The sequence below is a fragment of the Apium graveolens genome, chromosome 1 (assembly GCF_009905375.1).
Source record: "Apium graveolens cultivar Ventura chromosome 1, ASM990537v1, whole genome shotgun sequence".
Taxonomy (NCBI): Eukaryota; Viridiplantae; Streptophyta; class Magnoliopsida; order Apiales; family Apiaceae; genus Apium; species Apium graveolens.
Genome location: NC_133647.1, coordinates 4,440,940 through 4,466,830, shown reverse-complemented (window position 1 = coordinate 4,466,830; position 25,891 = coordinate 4,440,940). Strand labels below are relative to the sequence as shown.

The 25,891-nt window shown below is 35.9% G+C and overlaps 2 protein-coding genes across 2 annotated transcripts; both read right to left on the bottom strand.

Moving 5' to 3' along the window:
• Positions 1-5,649: 5,649 nt before the first annotated feature.
• LOC141718969 (long chain acyl-CoA synthetase 5-like) lies at positions 5,650-13,081 on the bottom strand. The gene is made up of 19 exons (XM_074521349.1): positions 12,867-13,081; positions 11,885-11,948; positions 11,701-11,790; positions 10,780-10,836; positions 10,601-10,649; positions 10,301-10,377; positions 10,166-10,205; positions 9,996-10,090; positions 9,597-9,764; positions 9,228-9,338; positions 9,071-9,158; positions 8,580-8,646; positions 8,031-8,106; positions 7,814-7,931; positions 6,753-6,998; positions 6,527-6,666; positions 6,167-6,349; positions 5,961-6,080; positions 5,650-5,896 (listed from the first exon to the last, which is right to left on the bottom strand). The coding sequence occupies exons 1-19, from the start codon at positions 13,028-13,030 to the stop codon at positions 5,867-5,869; spliced, it is 1,983 nt and encodes a 660-aa protein (XP_074377450.1). The 5' UTR covers positions 13,031-13,081; the 3' UTR covers positions 5,650-5,866.
• Positions 13,082-15,559: 2,478 nt separating this feature from the next.
• LOC141659822 (NAD(P)H-quinone oxidoreductase subunit S, chloroplastic) lies at positions 15,560-16,367 on the bottom strand. The gene has a single exon (XM_074466752.1). It carries the CDS (start codon positions 16,287-16,289, stop codon positions 15,609-15,611), a length of 681 nt encoding a protein of 226 aa, XP_074322853.1. The 5' UTR covers positions 16,290-16,367; the 3' UTR covers positions 15,560-15,608.
• Between the last annotated feature and the right edge of the window lie 9,524 nt (positions 16,368-25,891).

Below are 25,891 nucleotides of genomic sequence, written 5' to 3'. Positions count from 1 at the left end.
TTTGTTTCATTAGGGTATCCTACAAAAATGCACTCTTCGGATTTAGGTCCAAGCTTGTCAGATTCTTGACGTTTCACAAATGCCTTACATCCCCAAACTTTCATAAAGTTCATGCCTGACCGTTTCTCTTTCCATATCTCATATGGAGTCTTTTGAACCTTCTTAGTAGGAACACGGTTAAGTGTGAAAGCCGCTGTTTCTAGAGCGTAACCCCAGAAACTAATTGGAAGATCTGCATGACTCATCATCGATCGCACCATGTCCAACAAGGTGCGATTTCTCCTCTCTGAAACTCCATTCCATTGAGGTGTTCCTGGCGGAGTGAGTTGCGATACAATACCACACTCTTTCAAATACTTTCTAAATTCGGTGCTTAAGTATTCACCCCCACGATCGGATCGTAAGATCTTAATACTTGCATCTCCGCCAATTTGCTTCTCTACTTCAACCTTGTATTCTTTAAATTTTTCAAAAGAATCGGATTTGTTCTTCATAAGATATACATATCCATATCTACTGAAATCATCAGTAAATGTTATGAAGTAGTAGTAGCCTCCTCTAGCCATTACACGCATTGGGCCACATACATCACTATGTATTAGCTCCAGACGTTTAGTGGCCCTTTGACCCTTACCAGTGAAAGGGGCTTTAGTCATCTTACCAAGCAAACAAGATTCGCATTCTTGGTATGATTCAAAATCAAACTTATCCAAGTATCCATCCTTATGTAATTTGGATATGCGTTTCTCATTTATGTGGCCTAGACGACAATGCCAGAGGTATGTTTGATTTGAGTCATTTATTTTAAGTCGTTTGTTTTCTATATTACAGACAGGGTTATCTAAATCAAGAACATATAAACCATTAAATAAACGCGCAACACCATAGGTTAAATCATTCAAAGCAAAAGAGCAACTGTTGTTCTTTATTGTAAACGAAAAACCTTTCTTGTCCAAACAAGAAACAGAAATAATGTTTCTGCGAATCGCAGGCACGTAAAAACAGTCTTCTAGTTCTAAAACAAGCCCAGAGGGCATAGATAAATAATAAGTCCCTACAGCTAAAGCAGCAACTTTTGCTCCATTGCCTACTCTTAGGTCCACTTCTCCCTTAGCCAGAGTTCTACTTCTCTGCAGGCCCTGCACATTTATACAAATGTGAGAAGCACATCCAGTATCAAATACCCAGGATGTAGAAATAGACAAATTGACTTCTATAACATAAATACCTGATCCAGAAATCTGAACTGCTTTCTTTTTCTTCAGATCCTCCAAGTAAATTGGACAGTTTCTCTTCCAGTGACCATCTTTCTTACAGTAGTGACATTCACCCTTGGCCACACCACCTTTAGGCTTTAAAGCCTGTTTGGGACCTGACTTTGGCTTGGTTGTAGAATCAGATCCAATCTTCTTCTTACCCTTCCATTTTCCCTTCCCTTTGGCCTTACCTTTATTTCCCACCATCAGTATGGGAGCAGGTTCAGCTGTCTTCATGTTGGTCTCATATGTTCTCAACATATGCAACAATTCAGTAGGTGTTTTGTCAAATTCATTCATATTGTAGTTCACAACAAACTGAGTGAATTTGTTGTTCAAAGAATTCATGATTAGGTCAATACCAGTTTCCGGACCAATCGGGAAACCCAAAGTTTCAAGGTACTCAATGTAACCAATCATCTTCAGAACATGTGGGCCAACTGGTTCACTCGCCCCTTGTTTGCAATTAAAAAGTGACTTACTCGTGTTGAACCTTTCTTGACGAGTTTGGCTTGCAAACATGCTTTGCAAGTGCTCATTGATAGTATATGCATCCATATGCACATGTTGTCTTTGAAGCTCAGCACTCATAGTTGCCAACATAAGACATGCAACATCATTTGCATCATTCTCATCCTTTGTGCGTGCTGCTCGTTCATCAGCAGTAGCACCCTCAGGAAGGGGGCCTGGAGGAGGAATATCAATGACATGAAGCTTGCGCTCCTGCCTGAGGACAATCCTCAAATTCCTCTGCCAGTCTAGGAAGTTGTTTCCTCCTGTCAGCTTGTCCTTCTCAAGGACTGAACGTACGGATAGTGTGTTTGTGTTGTTTGCCATTACTCAGTATCTACAATAATAAAAGCGCAAAATAAACATTAGATTGTCTGAGTTAAAATTTTATGTTCATATGATTATGATATATTCGTAATATATCTCCCACTATTTTTTTATCAAATTAATAGCCCTAACTATTAATTCGGAAAGTATATCCCATAAATCTTTCTAGTGAGCCAAGATCCATATTTCGTCATGTTCTAAGTCAACCACTGGTATCCTTAAAACATGATTATTTAGGTAGACAACAGTTGTCAATTATATCATATATAATTCTTGGATAATTTGGTGAACAACAATTGATCTTATCTATCTAATAGATTTTTAACCAAACTCTATGCTTCTAAGTTCATAATAGTTGAATATAACCGTTTATATTCACCTTATTATGATGACTCAGTTAAGTTAGACCCAATGATACAACGTCCGAATATAACCGTTTATATTCGTCGCATTTCACCATGATAGATAGGAGTCCCCTGCCACTGACAGCCCTTCCCCTTATCGATCTAGGATTTAATGAGTGTTCATTCATTGGAAAGCATCTGATTAAAACTTAATATTTTTACTTAGGGATTTTAATTTAGAACGATCATGATCCCATCATAAAGAGATTCCCAATTTTTCCTTGAATAAAATACTTCAAATCAATACTCGTCAATGGTTTGATTTCCAGGTAGTGGAGGAGTCACATCGGTCTCGCTTAAAACCCACAGCCTTACAAGTTCTATGAACCCGTTGTTGACAAAATCGCCCCATGTCAGAAATAAAGAAAATTCGTATTTTATTCCGTGTTTCATAAACACGAGAATCTCATGATCGTTTGTTAATTTTAAATCTTGAGTCGTTACAGATTTTATCTTGTTTAAGGGCATGGCATGGGTGATGTATCTAATACATACATACATCATTAATCTAATTAAAACATGCATTTTTTCTACTCTACACATACTATTTATACATCATATGAAAAGTACGTAAAGTAAACGTGCAATAGTTATGGCCCAATCCTATGTGATCTTTTCAGGCTAATGAAAAGATCAAGGTCAATCTATGGTGTAAAAATAACTATTACATATGTCTTCTCTATTGCTTCCATTGTCTCCTTGGCCTCCATAGGATGCCTCCTCTTTCCCTTGTCCTTCTAGGATGTTACATTAAGAATTATACTAATGAACTTACAAAAGAACTCGAGTTACATTCGAGATAAAACAACTACAAATAGAAAACGACATGCAAGTCGTATTTATTACAAACCAAAAGAATAAACCATTACAACTAAGGTCTTAAGGCCATAACTATGCACCATGCTCAGTAACCATTAAAGAACATGATAGATCATATAAAGATGACATACTATTTATCACTTATCATGATCCAATCAAGAATAATAAATAAGTAAAGCATATGTCATAAGCACAAATTAAAAACGAAACCCTAACCACGCGGTTCGACCTCCGCGGTGAGGTCGCTGGGGGGGTTCGGGGGGGCAGCGAGCCCCCCGATGGCGGAAATTTTTGCAAAATCAAGTATCAGAATACTAGAAAAACATGTATCAGAATACTATTCCAGAAGCATGTATCAGTATACACACGATCCATATCCCAGTTACCAAAAACGTGTATCAGTATACATATTTTAAGAGATCGCATACATATGAGTTATGGCAGATCTTAAACATACTAGTATCATCATATAGATCATTAACAGATTCATCATATCATTCATATAACATAACTGTTATCATGGCAGACTCATATAACATAACTGTTATCATGGCAGACTCATCACACATGCATACTTGTAAAAATACAGTAAACACGTAACCAAATCAGCCCCTTATACACGTAGCTCTGATGCCATTGTTGGGTTCCGAAGGCATAAAACGCAGCGGATAAACGTAAATAAAACGAAAATTCGAAACCCAAAAACAGGATCCATGTATAATTATGGGCAGATTATGGAGATAACGAATCATACCTTTCAAGAGATTAACTTTTACGAACTCAACGGAGATCCTAGCTATCACGCTTTGTGTCTACCTCTCGGAGAAACACCTCTATGGTATCCACACGAGCACCTTCAAGAACGTCTCACGAACTTGACTACGGAATGGATGTACTAGCCTCCTTCTTGACGATCTGAATTGCCTCTGCCTCTCTTTGCTGCTAGGGTTTTCTTAAAAAACGTTCAAGCCTCTTTAACCTCTCATTATCTATTTATAATGACTGATTAAAAAGGCCCATAATAGCAAAGCCCAACCCTAGTAGGTATTGGATTAAATAATAAAAACGAATTTCTATTATTTAATTAATAACTAAGTCATACTTAATTATTATGGGCAAAAACATTCCTTTTAATTCGAATTTATATTATCTCAATTAAGTCTTACTTAATTATAATAAAATTCAAATAATCATCAATTAATTTAAATCCATAATTTAAATTAACTATTCCATTAAGTGCTCTATTTGTGCGACCCTATAGGCTATTATTTAATTGGCAATAATTTTATTCTCTAATAAAATTATAAACAATGAGCGGTATCTAGTAATACATCATTGTTACCCAATTAAACAATAATTAAATCGTGATTAGATAAAACCTTTCGTGATTAATGTTTTTCCGTGTAATATAATCCCTTTAACCATACATATTATAGATTAAACTCGAGGCATGTATTTAGTCATCCTCTTCAACATTTAATCTGGGTTTACTTGATGCATGAGTAGATTATTGAAACAAATCATTATTTGAGCATGGTCATGCTTTTATAATCTCACTCAATCAAGAGGCCAATAATATCTCTCCTAATTATAGGAGGGTTAAATCCTTTATCTATCATTCATATTTCTCATACGACTCATGATATACCTGATGTCCACTTTTATCATCACCCGATCAAAAGTAACTTTTAATGTAGTCAAAGTATATTAATCCTCGTATAGAAATATAATGATTTCAAGTCAAAGGATCATTACACCATTATCACTGTGAGTCTTTCTTATGACTTTATTAAACATGAAGAATCTCACTGTGGGTCTGTCCAGTACCATGTACTCTCACATGTACCTATGTATTGACTTCAGTATCCCCATACTTATAACCAATGAGATGTGGTTATCTTGTCAAACAACATACTAGTCTATCTATGTATTATTATTGTCCTATATAATAATACTCGACTAGGGACCTTTAAGAATATGATATATTATATAATCTCAAGTTCAAGTCATGTACTTAAACTATACAATTTGTATCATGATTCTAAGGACATTTATTATGCTAACAAAATATCGCAGTAATTAAGGTCATAATAAATACATTTATTGAATGATCAACTGACATAAAGATAAAAGAATAATGTATTGCCTCTAGGGCACCTACACTAACAATAAGTTCATGTTCGGGTCTTCCTAAGGTTTTAGATGGACTGATTACGTAACATGGTATCAGAGCTTGGTTTAGGGATTCAGACCTTCCTCCATTATCTTAAGGTTTTAGACGGACTGATTACTTAACAATTTCAACAAATATAATTAACTAATATCTGCAGAATCTGATGATCAAAGGTATAAGTAGTTGCTGGAAATTCAATACATACTCAAGCTAACTATTTCGGTCCTCAAATAAACAACGGAATCTTTCCTAGATCGTAAATACAGGTACATTACCACACAAAAATAGGAGAGGGGGTTCTAGGAGTGTTCGTACAAGTAAAATGAAAAGAAATTTGTTACTGAAGTTTCCACGATGCTCCTGCAGAAAGCAGACGCTCACTTTTTGTACATTTTGTCGATTTTATCCTGCAATCGATTGATTTACGTTAAGTATATATCACTAGATGCATTGATCAGTAAAAGATGGTACCTGATAGTATTTCAGCAACTGTGGCCTTTTCTTCTTGTATGTTGGAGTAATCAGGTCGCGATCCATGTCAAATGGAACAGGATCGAGGTGAATATCCTTAATTAGTTCAAATCCTTTCAACTACGAGACATCAAGCAGGACGAGAAACTATAGTTACTCACAGTTTGTCTGGTACTTTTATACCAGCAATGCTAAACAGAAAATACCTGTTTTTCTTTTCCAAGCTTCGAAAGCTGTTGAAGTATGTAGTCTTTCACCTTTGGATTTTCACATAGGGTATTAGTATCCCCAGACACGCCGTTCTCTTTAGCCCAACGCTCAATTGCTTGAGGTTTGGGGTTTGCAACAGCAACAAGAAACGACTCGAAGCTATTACCATATATCCATATCTGAAAGAAAGAGGAATTGCGGAAAATGGATATACAGACACATTAAACAGCTCATAGATGTTATAGTGGTACTGTATCATGTTAGGGGTTTTTGAAAACTATTTCAGATTTATGCAAAGATACGTTACCCCTAAAATTCTAGTAATTAGCACAGTATAGGTAAATAGAGGCACATACCGATTCAATGTCAGAAACTAGACTATAAATGTTCTCCAAATTCTCGACTGCAACATACTCTCCTTGTGCAAGCTTGAAAATGTTCTTCTTACGGTCAATTACCTTCATGGCTCCGTTAGGTTGCCACTCACCGATATCCCCTGGTACAGGGGGTACGGTTAATTGTTGTGACTTCTAAACATGCTCATCATTCCGAGATTCTATCGAGATAAAAAAAATTGTAAACCTGTGTGGAACCAGTCATCTATCAGAACCTCCTTTGTGAGATCTTCGCGTTTATAGTATCCTGAAAACACGGTGGCCCCTCGGACACATATTTCTCCTCGTGGAGTGCTTGATAGGGCATCGTACCCCATTTCAGGAACGGATTCCAGGCGTGCATCCACGTTAGGTAATGGAGGCCCCACTGTGCCCAACATATCTTGCTCATTAGGCAATGAGACAAATGTTCCCGCACAGGTTTCCGTTAGCCCTAACCATAGTTAAAAAGACAAATATCTGGTATTGGTCATCATAAACAATCAGCATAGTTGCCAACAAAACAATGAGAGCTATCACATAGTTACCACTGAATGTCTAAACTAAATTGCACCGGGTTAATCTCACAGATGATGACTACGTTTATGGCATCAGGTATAAACATGACGATTCCATTGAGGTATCGTGGAACCTCTTTTTGACTCTGAGATACCAACTCCAAAATTAGTTCTCCTGCTAGCGGGGAAAATACTGGTTTTAGTTCTATGGCTTGCATACACTTGACTGACAGCATGAAGCTTAGTTCCCTAACTATTCCAGCAAAACCTTCAGTTTTAGACTAACCTCTGTAATGTGTAAGAATTACTTCAGTTTTTTCTACTGTTCCAGAATTAACAAGAATCCCCCGAAAATGATACATATCACCCTTTTAGTTTCAAGTGATTTCTAGAAGGTCTATTCACTCGCCTCTCGCTAAAAAGTACCATGTAAACAGAATAAGCCATTTCGGACTCTACATATAACCTTAAAGCCCTCAACCATGTTCCCTATTCCAAACATCATGTGAAGCTGATAATTAAGATATATTGCAACTTTGTGATCATCATTGAGTGAATAAGTAATGGACAGATGAAATGGGGAGACTAAGACGATAACGATTGATTACCATGTGTACAAGACAATGGGATAGAAAGAGCAAACTGCTATAGAGTGACCAAAGCATGGAATGATTTTTAGATATAACAGAAGGAAAAAGAGATACTCTAATTCCATGCGGGTGATGCAAAGTCGAGAATTAAGGTCACGTACCATATCCTTGAAGAACATAACAACATGCCACCACCCTTAGATAAGCTTCTATATGAGTTGCAAGAGGCGCTGCCCCAGATAGAATGAGACGCACTCTTCCTCCCAAGGCTTGCTTAACCTGGGGTGAGGAAAATCAATTCGAAACTTAGTAAACAGTACTATATACCTGTAAAAAAAGTGAGTTTAGGTCACTGATATTTTTCTGACAAAATTTCACCTTATTAAATACAACTTTGTCACAAAGGGGAGCAGCCTCATCGTGTTTATTCCCACCATTCATGCCTCGTAATTTGCTGCCAAAAGTTTCATTTACTAAGCTATATGAGATCAAGGGAAACATTAAGAGTTAATACGATAGACATGCAGTTAAGCTTCTGAAGTTTTTTCTGCTACTGTTTCTGAACATTTTACCCTTTTAATATGCTACATGGGTTGCAGTAACAACATATATGGTGACCAGATCTTACAGTTTAGTAAAGAAGTTTGTTGTTTTTTCTTAACTTTGCCTAAATGAGTATAACCTGCAGATGAGAACGAGACAAGGTGTAATATGAAATAGTACTAAAATTTAAGTAGAAGAAGTGCATATAACTAATTTAATCTAGAGTGAATGTATTTACAGGAGATGGAATGATGTTCCTTAGAGAATATACATAACATCTGAAAGAGTAAAAATCTTCAGAACTATACAATGCATTCTGAAGACATCCTAATCAACCATTGTTCAAATCGAAATATAAAGAAATGAGCTGGTAGAGGAACCTACTATGAATATGCAACCTTAAACAGTGTACTCCTCAAGAGACCGCCAGTAGCAATCTTCTGCGTCAAACCTTACATTTGTACATAGTAATTATTTAATAAACACATGTAGCAGTCGAACAAATGTCATCAAATATGTTCGTCAGGGGTACAAGGAGAAAATATCAAAAACTGGATTATACTTATCTAATTTACTTAACAAACAAAAGATCAAATGATCTGAACAGAACATGTGCCAGGTGTAATTGACTTAACAGTTAACAGATCCTCTTATGGCTACAGTATTTGTAGAATGAGATAGCTAAGTCGTAATTTCTTACAGATAGCGGGAAATTAGAATCACTTAAGATTTTTCATGCAGGACATGAAAGAAGCAAAGTGTCATTGATTACACAGGAATGTTTTCCTCAAATAGCATTCTGTATACCATTATGGAAGACAAGAATCAATAGTCAATATCAATTAATCAAGGATTTAATAAAACCATGTCCATGCCTGAATAGATCCTGTCCAGAACTCGGGGAACAGCACAGAAAATAGTGGGCTTTAAAACTCCAATGTCTTCAAGTAACAGTTTGACATCCTGATATACATGAAACAAATATACATTATTACATCTTCGTTTAGGAGCTGTAAAAAGCATCCATCTTACCCCGCGCCAAAATCCAATGGAGGCACCGTGCATAATCATGCACTCTTCAATTGCCCGATCAAAGATATGTGCCAAAGGGAGGTACGAAATATATACATCCTTCTCATTTAGCTGTAAGATTTGCAAGTCTTTGTGTTAATAACTCAGAAAAGTCACTGCACAGCTGTACTTGTGCACTGCTTCCTCCCAAATACTCAACTCAAATTTGTTTGTTATTCCAAAGTAGCTGACCCAAATGTGTATAAGAGAATAAAGTATATTCATCCAAATAACATCACTTTAAATTGAGTTTATCATGTAGAACATAATGTTTAATATCGAAATTATGCAAGGTGCAGAAAAGGTGAGAGTCGAATACTGTGAACTTACTGTTTCATTAAAACTTGCTAGAAAGCGTTTAACCCCAGCTATCAAAGTAACAATGCTATTGTTTGAAATCATTACACCCTTTGGTTCACCAGTAGTTCCACTTGTGTACATTATTGTGCAAACATCAGTTTTCTTATTAACTGGAAGCTCAAAGTTTTTGCCCTCACCCTGCACATAAAAAAACATTAAACTCACAGCTTCAATTTTCAATTTACAAATCAACAAAGACTGACTGTATGGAAAAACGACATCTTTAATGACATTGTATACATGTGGAGAACTTCTGCTGATAGGAAAAACTTTAAAGCAAAGCTTTCATCTCGTAAACTATGTAGTACAAGCCTGATTGAGCTTTCACACAAGTATATTATAAGAAAAAATCTTCTGAACTAAACTTACCAGCGACAAGAATTCATCCCAGGAATATATTGCCAGACCTAATTTTTGAACTTCTTCCTTTTGCTCAGTAGTAACTTTTCCGAAGCTAACAATTGCTGTAGCATGAAAGAGTAATTGATTAGATATTGCACATACATCAATGAAAGAAATCGGAATAATATTGAGTTTACTTTTTAAATACTCTTTCGTCTTGGGCAAAGTTTTGAACACCTGAAACAGTGAGACAATACGGTAGAATTGTCAAATTTTCAGGTATAATCCTAATTTATTAAGCCTAAACATGACACAATAATAACCATGTATACCTCGGGAATCTTCTTCTCCTCTACAAACACAATTGTAACCTCAGCATGACACATCACATATTCGACAGCATTAGCACCTAAACCATGTCAAGGAAATTGTCAAAACTTAATAATGATAGGGTAGCATATATCGTAATGGTACTAATGTTAACATGGATTAGACATGACTTGACTTATTAAGCCTGTCACTAGACTATGTTTCTCAGCCTTTATATTGCAGAAATATGCTACCGGATTGAATATACAAGAGAGGAACTGAATGCATGGTTATGTATTGAAACTGAAGAGAAAACCATATACCTAAGGTGTCATACAAAGGTACACAATAGAGCCCATGAGCATTGCATGCCTGCATTAGTTTCAGTGTAAGATTATTGCTGCAATGCATACTATTAATTAAATGAAAAAATATTAATGAGATGATTTCACGGCTGGGATTTTTTTTAAAATGTTATTATAGGATTCAAAGAAGAAAGTACCTCCATGCTTATAATCCACTCTTCGCAATTGGCACCATAAATGCCACATTTTCCTCGCTAAAGCCAGAGAAAAAGTGTCAGATGTTAATATAAAAAGTCTCATCTACATTAAACTATTTCAGAAACTACAAAACATTATTTCGCGTATGGGAGAAGCACTGGTATCACATGAATATGAATACAAAGAAACAGAGCTGGAAATGACTTTTACAAAGTTAACGATGACAGCCATAATTAGTATGAGTCTAGCATATTAGTTTACAACAGTGGAATTCTCGAGTTGATGATTTGATTCGTATGGAAATCCCCTAGGCCTTCACCCCTTCCTCCTGAACAACTTTAGTAGTCGTAAATCCTAATCAACATAATAAGTTTCGGTAATATATGCATCAGTCCAAACACACAAGAATCTGCACTTTATGTACTGAGAAAAGTTTCTTGCTCAGAGTAAGATCTAAATGGTTGGTGACTGTAATGCAGGATTCCAGCTAAAGTTGCTTAAAAAGATCTACATTCCTACCCGGAAGAAGTTAGCCTTCCTCCAGCAATTAAGGTGCCTATCCACTGATCTAAAAGTGGTGAGCCAATAGGGTATTAGGATCTTAAAAACCTCCAAGGTAGCCAGCTAAACTGCACTTCAAAGGTTGCATTTATACAGTATAGCCATAAGCATTAACCGAAATATAGGGCTCTGCCTTCAAACTGAATGCACGTTATAACCCTTCCCTTAACACAGAACATATATAAGTTGAATTCGTTTTAAGATACTGCACAACTTAGTATGTACAAGCCTACACAACGTGAAATAACTTCACCTACACCAGTATATTCAAATTCAAAAAACTCATAAGTCGTTGTAGACACCGAATAATCAAATTAAAAAAACTCAAATATTGTGGTAAATACCAGATAGTCACTTACTTCCTGAACTCCACAACTGCGGATAGCATTCCCAACTTTCATCACAATGTCGTACACTTGTTTGTAAGTCAGCCACACGTAACTTCCATGCTACATGTAAAACAAAAGTAATCTTACTGTTACTTAAGATAATGTAATGGAAAAAAGAGGAAGTGAGGACAATACTACAGTGACATTACTATACCTTCCCATTTACCATCTCCCGGTGACCAAGCATTCGATTATTAGGATTCTTTTCAACGGACATACTGCAACAAGAGATTTTTTTTGCAGAAAATCTAAACATAATATCATTCTTTTCATAAAGTGTTCGAGTTAATCATCTATCTTCACTTGTTCTCTTAATCATTCTTGGGACTGTTTAGACAAGCCTATGATAGTACTGGTGCATGACTATCTCATTAACGCAGATATATGGTAAAACATCTTTTCAAGCACCCTTAATACTAGCAATTATTTTTTTGTTTTCCTTCCTATTTGTGCATGTAACCTCGTTAACACTAATAGTAAAATATTACTTTCAGTTTATTATGTTCACTGATTATTTGGTATGTATGAATTACAGACAATGTTGTCATGTAATACACAATAGTTAGAAACATGCTTATCGACTCCATCTGAATACACTGATTGCTTAAACAAATTTAGGATCAGTCTTATTAATTACAATTGAACATAAACAATTTCGAGTGATGCACTGTGGCCCTAGCTATAGATGAATGAGTCTTGCACCTAGGACCCCAACACTGAAGATCCCCGAAAATTTTAACTATAATATACATGAATGTATAAAATGCAGCCTCTATATGCAAGAGGCCACATAAACTGATTTCGACTACAGCCTCCTAAATCTCAGGATCGCCCACAAACATATTTATGTTCAAGAATTGCAATAATTTACGAAAAAGATTTATCATGTTAAAACTTAGTGATTTTATGCCTAGCTAATTCTTGTACGATGAACACGAATCATTGCCATTAAATTTATTTTACATATTTCACACACACATGTACATTGAACCATAATTATAAACGTGTTGAAACTTAGTGATTCTCATCGTAAAACTATAAAAATCATTCGGATCATTCTATGTAGACATATAATATATGCAAAATATTAAACAGGATTGTACAAAAAGAGAAACAAATGTGTAAATATAGAGTACCGGAAAATGTCCCAACAGCTTTCTAAACCTGGAATCGGAGGTGGAAAGCCATCCTTAGCGAAAACACTACGATAAACTGGCCCCATTGATGGCTTTCCATCCTCCGCTGCTTTCGCTGCCTCCACCTCTATTATAAATTTCCTCTCCGGCATTGCAATTTGCATGCACCGCTTCTTAACGTCAATTGTATTATTTTTTTTTAATTTAAATTTAAATCCGTGTTTAGATCGGCAGTAATGAGGATATGTGGAGGCTTGTTTAGGAGTTTTGGAATGATCAAAATGGTTAAGTGTGTTTCAACAACTTAGCGCAGTGTTTGCTAATTTTAATGACTCTACATGTTTTTGAAGTTAAAAAAAATGATAAAGTTGTCACTTTTTAGGCTAATAGCAGGAGTAGTTAATTTTTTTGCCCATTTTTATCAACCAAACACACATTTTTCATCGTACTAACCAAAAAATATTATTTATTTGGGAAAACCTGTCTTTTATATTAAAAAAATTCAGGGTGCCACCCAGGCGATACTTATTAAAACGCATTAGTTAATATACATTTCAAGAAAATCCATAAAAGCGCACATTAGCTAATACAAATTCCAAGAAAGCCCTTAAAAGCGCATTAGCTGATACCAAAAGTGTAAACTCTCAATTAAACAATTTGAAAATTTAAATACGTAACCTAATTTAATAATTTTTATCAATCGAATACACATTTTTCATCGTCATAACCAAAAAATATTATTTATTTGGAAAACTTGTCCTTTATATTAAAAAAATTCAGGATGCCACGATGTGATACTTATTAAAGCGCATTAGTTAATACACATTCCAAGAAAGCCCATAAAAGCGCGCATTAGCTAATACAAATTCCAAGAAAGCCCATAAAAGCGCATTAGGTGATACCAGGGGCGGATCTAGTAACGGACACGGGGTGACACGTGTCCCCCTAAAATCAAATTATATAATTTTTCATCTATTAAAATTTTGAAAATATATGAAAGTTCCCCGTAAAATTCAAAACCATAAGAGTGTTTTCCCGGAATTTGCTCGGTGTCTCCCTAAAAAATTATTTCTGCATCCGCCCCCGGCTGATACACATTCCAAAAAAGCGTATTTGTGCATTTGTTCATGCCCATTCCTCAAAAACATTATGCCTGTACCATAATGTTATATAACCTGCAGGTATTTATGTTCTTAGGATTTCATTCAGCTCATTGATGACATTAACAAATGCCTTAGGCATGTAGTCGTTTTGCATATGTGATTTGCACAATTTTCTTAAGCGCGTTTGTGGCAGCGGATAATGATTTTGTATTGAAGATCAGAGCAAGTATAGTCATTCTGCAAAAGAGAAAGTCAAGCACTAAAACATTGTTCAAGAACTTGCAATTTCTTAGTGCCTGATAATAAGTGGTAATATGGAAGTGACATAGATTCTGCCAAATGGACGTTTTAGGAGGTAAAATCAAAAAAACTTCAAAGCATTGAAAATTATTGTTTGGAAACCTTCTACAGAGTCATTTTTGAGATTCCCGAGTTCATAAATATCCAGTTAGTTAAGTCCTATGATGTCCTGATCTGTTTTATCTTTGTTGTTTCCTAGCTTTATCCTTAATAAGGAACTCAAAGTGTTACATTTGATCACATAATGAAAACTCAACTTGTGCAGGTGTGTGGTCTGTGATGTGTGGTGATCAAGAACATTGCAGGAATGATTATAGGGTGATTAGATAAATGCAATCGCATTTTAAACCATTCTAATGTTATGCCATTTCATATTTATCTTGATTAGTTTTTGCTCAAGAACTAACTCAGATTTAAGTTCTTTTCGAGGAGCATAATACTCGTTTTCTTGTTCATATTGTTTCATTCCCTGCAGTTCCCCTGTCTTTTTTGTTTTGGTTATGGAGGGCCAATGTCAGTTCAGCACCAAGTTTTAATATAGTTAGAATATGACTTGAATCAGTTCAGCACCAAGTTTTAATATAGTTAGAATATGCCTTGAATCGGTATATGCCCCAAACCCTAGGGTTATCTGTTATGAGCCTATTTTTCTGGGTTTTTCTGTAACTGCTTAGAGAGTTTAACCTAAACGTATGCTCTAATTTGTATCCTCAAGATCAATAAAACTTTTCTCTTCTGCCTATTTTGTGTTCATAATCTTTCTTGCTTCCGTTATAACAATAATGTCTGGGGGAGTGGACAAATATAGCTAACTGCATAAGTTACAGCTAAATCTTAACCTTGAAACATTGCTTTAAACTTTCATATTTAAAATTGCTCAGAATCGCAATTCTCTTTTCAGTCACACTTGAAATAGATACTCATCACATCAGTCAAACCAGACGTTTGTAATTTGTGATAATTTACTATTGAATACTGAAACAAAATGCAGCACCAGAAAATGTAAGAGGATCGACAAACATATTGTATCACAGTTCTGTCTGCCAAAGACTTAAACTAAGACCTGCCCTGACCACAGGAATCAGATTAAAGAAATGCAGAGCACGATTCTGTTATATGTGTTAAAGAGTATAAGATCATGTTCGGGCCTTCCTCTACAACCTTAAGGTTTTATCCGGAATGGTTACTTAACATGGTATCAGAACTCGGTTTAAAGAGGGACACGGGACTTAACAATATGATTTCTGTCATTTACGTTCTTAAGATCACTATATGCATTCAAAAAAATCATAGACATATATTCACAGATAACATGAACTTAAAGAACAAGTGAAATTTACTAGGCATCCTGTTCTACCATTGATTCCAGTATAACAGACCTACAACTAACCATTGGAGGTCCTTTCTCACGACGTTCAAGCTCGTCGAGCTTAAAAGTAATCAATCTATCCCAGTTCCCTCCTTCAAACAGCACTCCAGCCATGCCATCAGTAATTCTCTGCACAATGCCACAGTACATATAATATGGATTGTTTGGATTCTTGACAATGGCAATCATACCAGGCATCAACAATGGTAAAGCAGGCGGTTTCGACTTCTTAGTCAAGCTCTTCTTATTGGCTTCAACTAGTTTCTCAGAGGGAGATGGTTTTTTAGGTGGTGGATTCTTTGCAATAAATTCCTGCAAACCTGTTTCACCACCTGGAAATCCACCAGTAAGGCCAAGTAACTCCTTGTCGAATCCGTCTTCCGGGATGTTTTTGATTCTTGACTCTTCTTCAGTTTTCAAGATTGATGATGATGGTTCTTGTGACACTGTCTTTTTTAGTTCTTGTTGCAGACCTTCCTCACCATTGCAGAGGCCTCTGCCTCCGAAAATTTCGGAAATGCTGAGCTTTGCATTGGTTTTTACTGCATGGTTTGATCTTGATTTTTGAGTGCTGAGAAATGGTTTGTTGGTATGATTGAAAAGATTGGTTTGGCCTAGAAAATGAGACTTGTGAAGGCTCAAGAGATTCATTGTAGAAGCTATGGAAAATATGGATTTTGTTTCTCTATTTTATGGCCACAAAGTTGTTGATGGTCCTTTTAAGTTGCATAGGTTCTCAACTTCTCACTATTATATCATCATGATAAAGTGGGCATCAATTAGTTTGTCTTCTACTTAGAGTAGTTTGGATGTGATAAGAAATGTATGTATGAATCATGAATGGATTATAACATACAATCAACTGACAGGAAATAAGTTAAGACATAGACCTGTTTTTTCTTACTTTTATTTCCGAGAAATGGACCAAAATGTTATTATTTTCGGTAAAAATATATTTAAAATGTCAGTTTTAAAATTTATTGTCCAAAATGTCATTTCAAGACGGCCTATTGTGTGATATATTCAAAATAAGTCAAAACACTAAATCGTGTAGCGTTTTATTTTCATTTTTTTCAGATTTTTTTGGAGGCCGGAAACATCACTTAATATTAAATTTTCGACATTTCTTTTTTTTTTTAAAAATATTTTAAAATTCAAGAACATGCCTAATTTAACAAATTTTATTTTTTTATACTTCAACAATCCCCTTTTGAATTTCAAATATATTAAATTTTGAATAAAAAATTCATCGATTTAGGATTTAGGGCCTAAATCCTAATCTAATTTGGGGAACCAAAACTGTAAACTCTAAATTAAACAATTTAAAAATTTGAATACGTAACATAATTTAACAATTTTTAACATTTTAGAGTTGACCAATCCCCCTTTGAGTTTTACAAATATTTAAAATCAAATTAAATAATTTAAGAATGAATTCTAAATTAAACAATTATTATTTTGGGATTTTATTTGAATTTAAATATTTTATAAATAAATAATAGGGATATTCTCGATGGTATCCTTGTAAAATTGGCTTTTTTCAATGGTACCATCTCATTTTTGTCTTCTATACATGATATCCTCTTGATAATAATTGACCATGCACAGTAGACATCTGTTAGTCAAAACGTTAGTGCCATGGCAACCACAACCACAACTGAAAGTGTGGTTCAGTTACCAGATACAAAGACAAGAAATGTAAGAAGGGGGGTTGAATTTGATGGTGATGTCGATATAAGAGAAGATGATATGTGGAGGATGGTTTTGATGTTGAAGAGTCAGATGAGCTTGAGATTGTTGGTGGTGAAGAATTTGATGATGGTGAGAAAATATAAGGCCAAAGGGAATGTGCATGCCCATGAGTGTGAAGAGATCATACAAGTTCTGAAGATAGCTGGAAAGCTGGACAGTGGCATGGGTTTATAGATGAAGATGATGATAATAACTACTAGCAAATGCTATACATGAATGAAGAGTTATATAAAGACAAGGAATTTGAAAAAATTATGTTAAGGCCCTGAATTATTTTTATGGACAAACTTCACTTCAAGGATACCCTTAAAGACTATGCAATTCAGAAGAGATTTACTATTAATGTTCTGGAAGTTGACAATAAAAGATACACAACAACTTGTAATGCTGAAAATTGTGGTCGGAGGATACATGCAAGTAAGCTGCCTGATGGTCAAACTTGGGATGTGAAGAAGATTGAACCCAATACTCAAAGTTGCAGGGGGTTGAAGACTTATAATCCCATAAGTGATATGAAGTGGGCTTCTTCAAAGGTTGCTAGAGGACATAATAGCAAATCCTGAAATTTCATGGAAGGCCTTGAATGAGTTGCTTTTTCAAAGATAAGGAATTTATATGAAACAATCAATATTATACATAATGAAGAAGTATACTATTGAGAAGTTTTTTGGAGGACATGATGAATTATACAAGGATTTTCCAGCTTATACAAGGATTGTCTGTGATAAAATCCTGGAGTCCAAGGCATATTATTTTTATGCTAAAATAGAGAGCATACCAAGCAGTTACTATTCAGCACTTTGTTCATTTCACTCACTGTCATGTGGAAAGGATTTCTTACATGTTGTAAACCTCTTCTAGGTGTTGATGTGACTCACTTAAAAGGAAATTATGGGGGTGTTTTATTGTCTTCTATGGTAATGGATGCCAATAATGAAAATTTTCTATTAGCATATGTAGTGGTGAGTAGGATTGAGCAAAAAATTGAAATATAACCGAACTGAAATCAAAACCGGTAAAAACCAATGAAAACCGATACGTGTACAACCCAATCGACCCGAAATCGAAAAATTAAAACCGCAACCGAAACCGAATTTCCGGTTCCGGTTATTGGGCGGAACTAGGGCTGAACATTTGGTCGGTTCGGTCCAAAACCAGACCGCACTTGTTATTCCCTAACAATATAACAAGAATTACAGAAGGGGGGTTGAATGTAATTCTGGCTACTTTTTCAAGATTTTAAAACAGTTCTAACTCGACAAATATATAAGTGTTTGATTTGCAGATTGCTGAATGAAGTAGTTATATAAATCAAAACACAAAGTAATAAAAACACAAGTTTTTAAAACTTTCTGGTGGATTTGAAAGTATCCACCATATATATATATAAATATATTCTATCTCTCTTTGAAATATGTTTGCTTAGTTGAATGTTCTACTAGCTATACTTGGTTTATATATCACCAAGTTTACATGACAATAAGACAAGATAATAAAACAAAACATATCTAATCTAACTCCATGCTACTTCACACTATATTCCAGCATCTTTGAATAACTTCACAATTGCATGGAAATGGTAATGCTTCTTTGTTCTCAAATTCCTGCTTAACAGGATGCCACATTTCTTTTGCAAACACCCAATGCATGTGACTGTGTTATCACTGTCAACATATATTTGAATTTGATCATTCGTCGGGTAAATGTTTGTCATCCTCCGGATAGCTTTGTTGATCATCCGTCGAGTAGCTTTGTTGATCATCCGTCGAGTAGCTTTGTTGATCATCCGTCGGGTAGCTATTTGTCACTTGACTCCATTTATACAGAATTACAAGATATCTTATATTTACAATTAATCAACCTATTCTGCATATCCACTAGTAGTCAACATGACTCGTATACTCCTACAGAATCTACACAAATTTGTTTGCAGAAATGTGCTACACTACTTATTTGTTACATAAGCTACTCACCTGGTGGATGTCGAATTGTCATCCGTCGGGACTATATTAAATCATCCGTTGGGACTATATTTGATCATCCGTCGAGTACTACAAAATTCACTAAGTTAAATCTACTAAGGTGTTTTGTTTAATTTGTCATCAAATTCACAACATATTCCTAACAATCTCCCCCAATTTATGTCTACTGGAATTGTAGCTATAAATTAAGAGAAAATTGATGATAACAAAACACCCTAAAAACACAGAATGAAAAATAGTAGATAAAACTGATAAGTGCTACAAAATTTTACTGAAAATTGAACAAAGCAAAGTATACAAAGAAGTTGCTCACGATCATTATCAAGGTGCTCATCTAGCCTGAGCAGATAAATTTATTTCCTTAATTGTCTGGATTTCTTCCCAAGCCTCCTGTTGTTCCCTTCTATCTGACTTTGGAGTTGTCTGTGAAATTCAAGTTCATCAGCTTCAGATAAATCTAACATTTCTTGCATTTCCAAAAGAGTCTCATTGCTAGAGATACTCAGTTGATCATCCAGTCTGAAGAATCTTCTAACTCCCTTGTCATCCATGAATTTCATCAGCCAATAAGGCCTCAAATGTACTCTCTTTCCTGTGAAGGGAATAGACAGAGTTTTTGGAAGTGCATCTTTGGCTCTATTGCTCTTTAGTTCCTCTATTTTCTTTGGGACTATTCTCCTTGTAGTTACATTAAATCTAAAGTTCTTATTGAAGGATGAATAGACCTTTATCAGTATAGATTGGCTTTCTTGAAGAATCCTGTGAAGTGGCCATGTGATCTCTTTCCCTCCCTTATACTTGAACACTAGCCTTTCTGGAAGATGTCTGTAGACATCAATCCCCCTTACTTCTTCCAATTCTTCCAAGTAGAGGTTTTATTTCAGAGAACTCCTTGATTTCACGGGTGTATAAGAGATCCTCCTTATTGACTGTGGGTTAAGATTTTGTTAGAGTCTTGGATCTAAGAGTCACAGGCTTCACTTTCTTGATTGCTCTAGTCTTTGTTTTCTTTAGCTTGTTAAAGATTGGAAAGTTTAGTTCAGGAATTGGCAAACTATCCCAGTCTACTGGCTCATCCTTTGGAATTATGGGCTCACCATGAATGTTCCTTGTTGGATCCACCACCTTGAATTCTTCAAATACCATTGAGGGTTTTGATGTCTGAGTTAAAGTTGTGGACTTTTTAGGAATGTAGTCTTCCATTTCCTCATCACTGAAGTCCAATTTCCTTTTGGAGTGGAGCTTGTATCTGAATCTTCTTTCTGTTATAGTTTCTGTTGCATTTTCTGATCTTGAGGTTCAGCAATCACAGATGGTTGTGCAGAAATCTCAGTTGTAGTCTTCACAGCTTGCAGTTTGGCCAAGATAGCAGCCTGCTTCTTCTTTTGTTTGAGCTTCTTAGCATCTAAGACAACTTGCTTCTTTTCTTGCCTGATTCTTTCCTTCTCTTCCTTTTTAGCTTCTATAAACTGAGGGTGTCCAGCCACCACACAAATTTCTTTACCATTTCTGTAGATCTTGGCAATTCTTCTTTTAAGTGTTGAATCAGTAGGATCTTTGAAAATACAATTGACCTAGCCAACAACTTCTTCTCATATGGCCTAGGTGTTTCATACACAATATCCATATAATTTTTGTCTAAAAACTTTGAGTAGTTTCTTTTAGGCTTCATGATCAAATTTGATTTTGGAGATTTGATGCAAGATGTTTGACCCTTTTCCAGATAATTCAAACTCATTACATTCACAGAAATGTGCTTGACTTGAGAGTGATGATTAAAGACTTTGTCTGGATTCTGAATTGGTCCAAATTTCTGTTGAATTTCTGCATTTATTTTCCTCCATTTTTCTTTTAATTCCTTCTCAGCTGCTGCTACATCAATCTTTAGCAGTTTATCATTTGATTCCAGTTTTGTTGTTGCCAGATTGATGATGTCAATGTTGCCCATGGCTGGTGGCTTTGTGAAAGCAATTGTTGGCATAATTACTTTGCTGACTTGGATGTTGAGCTGTTTCTCCCCCTCATTAGATGAGTCTTTCTCCCCCTTTTTGTTAGCATCAAGTTGGAGAGTGGAAGGGAGTTGAGAAGCCACCAAATGTTGGAGCAGAGCAGTCTGAGTTTCTTGATTATCAAGTATCTTGGCCATTGACTTCTCCACATTAGACAATATAGAGTCCATGGCCTCAACCTTTCTATTGAGATCGGCTTCCTTCCTTAGCTTCTGAGCTATCTCGGTCATGGTGGTTCCAGGAAGTCTAACATCCAACCTTACTATGAAATTCTGTTTTACTTCAGAGACTTCCTGCTTGATTTCATCCACACTTTGACTGTGTTGGAGAGCTTGAATCTTATGCAGCTGAGAGCTTCAAGATGTGCTTTATGTAGCCTCTTTGTGCTGGCATTTGTAGATGCTTGAATGACTGTTTGGGTGTCATGAATCAGTTTGAATAGTGTTGATTGGAGATGTGAGTAGGAATATTCTTTTGTTAGCATCCAGGAAGGAACATCTACATCTCCCCCTATGCTCATGTTGTCTTCCTCATCATCCCCACCAGCATCCCCAAATAAGTCTTCAGCCAATTCAAAATCACTGTCAGTAGTTGAAGGCATAGCAGTGATTGCATCATTTGCTCTTTGTAGAGATTGAGTAGTGTGCACTAAGTTGAGCATCTTTTCAACCTCCTCATTGCCCTGTATAGCTAGAGTTTGATAAGTTGTAGTAGGATGAGTAAATGTCTCAGCATCTAGGAAAATAGAATCTATGACAGCTTGATATTCTTGCTAAAATAGTCTTTTCCTTTTTGCATCACAGATATTCATTGACTCACTAGCAATGATGTTCATCCTTATCTCTCCAGTACCTGCATTTATCTCATGATCTCTCTGTTTTTTCATCAAGGGCTCCCCTTGGCTTCCCACCCTCATACCCTCACCTTCACCATCTAAGGTGGGACCCCCCTCACTCACTTTTGCCAGTCCTGAAGAAATGGACTTCATATGTTCACTCATTTTCTCTCCTTTTTCCTGGGAGCAACCCAGCCTCTCACTCAGTTCACTCCCTTCCCTCAATCCTAGGAGTGATTGTACTACTACTAAGTCCTCTGCACTTGTGATAATTGAAGAAATTTGAAGTTGTGTAGAGACTCCCGACGGATGATGAATATCCATCATGATAGTAGTTTGGCTATCTGACGGATGACTGCTGTTAGGCACATCCGTCGGGATACAATCACTACTCGACGGATGAAGAATATCCACTGGGATAGAATAAATGAATGAGTTTAGAGTAGAGACTATTGTAGACTCTGTGCAGATTGATGAAAATTTAGGCACGGATGTCTCAACAGACTCAGAAAGAAATGACAAGTGAGCCAACAAATCATCTAGAAGATGATGCTCACTTGCTTGGATTTTTGGCTTCTCCAATAGAGTTAAATATGGAGAATTTGGAAGTGATGTATTGATCATGTCAACATCCAGTGAGTGTGTGGGTGAATTTGGTATTTCAGGTGCTTCAATTGTTAATGATTTTGGCTGTGACTCCACATTTATTGGAGCCACATCAATCTGTCTTTGAGATGGTGCAGTGACTGGGTCTTTAGCACCAGTTTGTACTGTGTGTGTTCCCTGTGCATCCCCAAGGGTTTTTGATCTTTTCTTTCTAGCATAAGTCTGTGGTGAACTTGTGTCCCTAACCCTCTTGGCATGTGCTCCTGGTTGGGAGCTTGTTTCAGTAGTAACACCCTTTTGGGAGGATGAAACTAGAAGTGAGTTTATTTCCTCATTAGCAACCACAGTTTGTTGGGAAACTGTGGTGTGGCTAGGTTTAGCTACACTCATCTCACCAGCCTTATCCTTAGAGTTTCTTTGATTTTCACCCTGTCCCTCACCTTGCTCACTCTCCTTCACACTCCCCTCTTTGTGTTTAGTAGATTTTGCAACTGATTTCTTTTGACAGAAACCAAATGGGGCTTTTTTAGATTTGGATTTTGAAATTGTTGGTTTGGTAGCTTGGGTATGCATCTGTTGGGTCATTGCCACTGATGCCATAGCTACACTTGAAGGCAAAGAAATGTGTGAGGTTGGAAGAGTGGAGACATTGGTGCTTACCTCACTTACCTGAGGTCCCTCCATAATTAGAAAGTAATGGAGGGGCAACTCTTTGTGGTGACTTGCCCTGTTGAGATCAGCAATGACTGTCCTTTCTTGAACCCAACAATTCAGCTTGTTGGTTGGGTTCTCAACATCAATATTCTCAATAAGATGGTTAGCAAGTATCATAAAAAAATCTAGCATAATAGACACTTTTACCCCTCTTATTAAGTTCTCCTAACTTATAACCTAACTCAAACAAGACCAAGTCACTGAAATTAAAGTATTTATCAGTAACTAGCATGTACATGTTAAGCATGAAGATGTGAACATAGTCAAAATTGCTAATTGTACCAGAAAATACTTTAGTTACCATATCACACAGATAGCTCCATTCCTTTCTAAGACCTAACCTCCTAATTTTACTTAACTTAGAAGTAGAAAGTGCATAGCCCATGGAATTTAGCATGTTAACTATATCACTGTCTGTGTGTGAAACAGTTGCAGTGTTATCTGGAATTCTAAAGTATGCTTTGACAATGTCACTATTAATGCAAAACCGCTTACCTTTGAGAGTGAAAGTTATGGTCTTGTCAGTTGAGTTGTACACGGCAGTTGTCCATATCTCCTCCACAACTTCACAGTAGATTGTGGGTGATTCCAGCATAGCATAACTGAGTTTACAGCTCTTCACGAAATCCATCATCTTGTTAAAGTCTCCAGACTGAGGAATCTCCATATTCACAAGTGCTGCAAAGTTGTTCTTTTCATAGATATATCCAGATTGAGACATGATTTTGACTACTGGTACCATTGTTAAAAAATAAGAAATTTGCAGAGAGAATATTTGCTTTGGAGAAGAAAGGGAGTTAGAGCAATTGATTTGAAAATGATAAAAGTGTAGAATAAAATGAATTCTGCTTTTATACTATCTCAGAAGTAAACTGTCAAAAATAATAAAGTGAAGTAAAGTAACCAATCAAAATATCCCAAAATAGCCGTTTAAAAATAAATAAACTGTAAAAATTCTGCCACTTATCCGTCGTGTTATACTTACAAACTATAAGTATACCCGATGGATAGTGTTCAGAGTTTTAACGGCTAAGATTGAGATAATTCGACGGATGAGGATAAATCAATTATCCGTCGGGTTATAAAATAATCTAGAAAAGTAATTAATTTTCATTAACAAATAATATTCCGACAGATGATCAAACTCGATGGATAATGAACATCCGTTGGGATGTAAATTTTGACAGCCAAAATTTTATCTAAAACAGAAAAATCAATTAAGTTTCTAGCTGCATTAAAACTTACAAAAATATTTGAAATAATTCAAGAATAATTAAGCATACCTAACTCACTTACCAACCTTGAAAAGGTGGATTCATCAAGTGGCTTGTTAAATATATCTGCAAGCTGCTTTTCACTTGGAACAAAATGAAGTTCCACAGTACCATTCATCACATATTCCCTAATAAAGTGGTACTTGATGTCTATGTGCTTTGTTCTTGAATGTTGTACTGGATTTTCAGTGATGGCAATTGCACTTGTGTTATCACAGAAAATGGGAATTTTATCCATTTGTAGACCATAGTCCAACAATTGGTTTTTCATCCACAAAATCTGTGCACAGCAACTACCAGCAACAATATATTCAGCTTCAGCTGTAGAGGTAGAAACTGAATTTTGTTTTTTACTGAACCAGGACACAAGCTTGTTCCCTATAAATTGACAGGTTCCTATTGTACTTTTTCTGTCTATTTTACAACCTACATAATCCGCATCTGAATAACCAGTTAGATCAAAACCAGAATCTCCAGGGTACCAAATGCCAAGTTTTGGTGTTCCCTTGAGATATCTGAAAATTTTCTTAATAGCTACTAAGTGAGATTCTCTAGGAGCGACCTAAAATCTAGCACAAAGACAAGTAGCAAATATTACATTTGGTCTACAAGATGTCAAGTACAGAAGTGAGCCAACCATGCTCCTATAGCTTGAAAAATCCACAGACTTTTCAGTAGTGTTTAATTCAAGCTTAGTTGCAGTGGCCATGGGAGTTTTTGCAGATGTGCAATCCATTAGTTCAAACTTCTTTAAAAGATCATGAATATATTTAGTTTGACTAATGAATATTCCATCACTAACTTGCTTAACTTGTAAACCAAGAAAGTAAGTTAGTTCTCCCATCATGCTCATTTCATACTTACTTTGCATCAATTTGGCAAACTTTTTGTAAAGTTTTTCATCTGTAGAGCCAAATATAATATCATCTACATAGATATGAACAAGTATACTAGAGCCATTAACATTTCTATTGAATAAGGTTTTATCAACAGTACCTCTTGTGAAGTGATTTTCCAAAAGAAACTTTGATAAAGTGTCATACCAGGCTCTAGGTGCTTGCTTCAGTCCATAAAGTGCTTT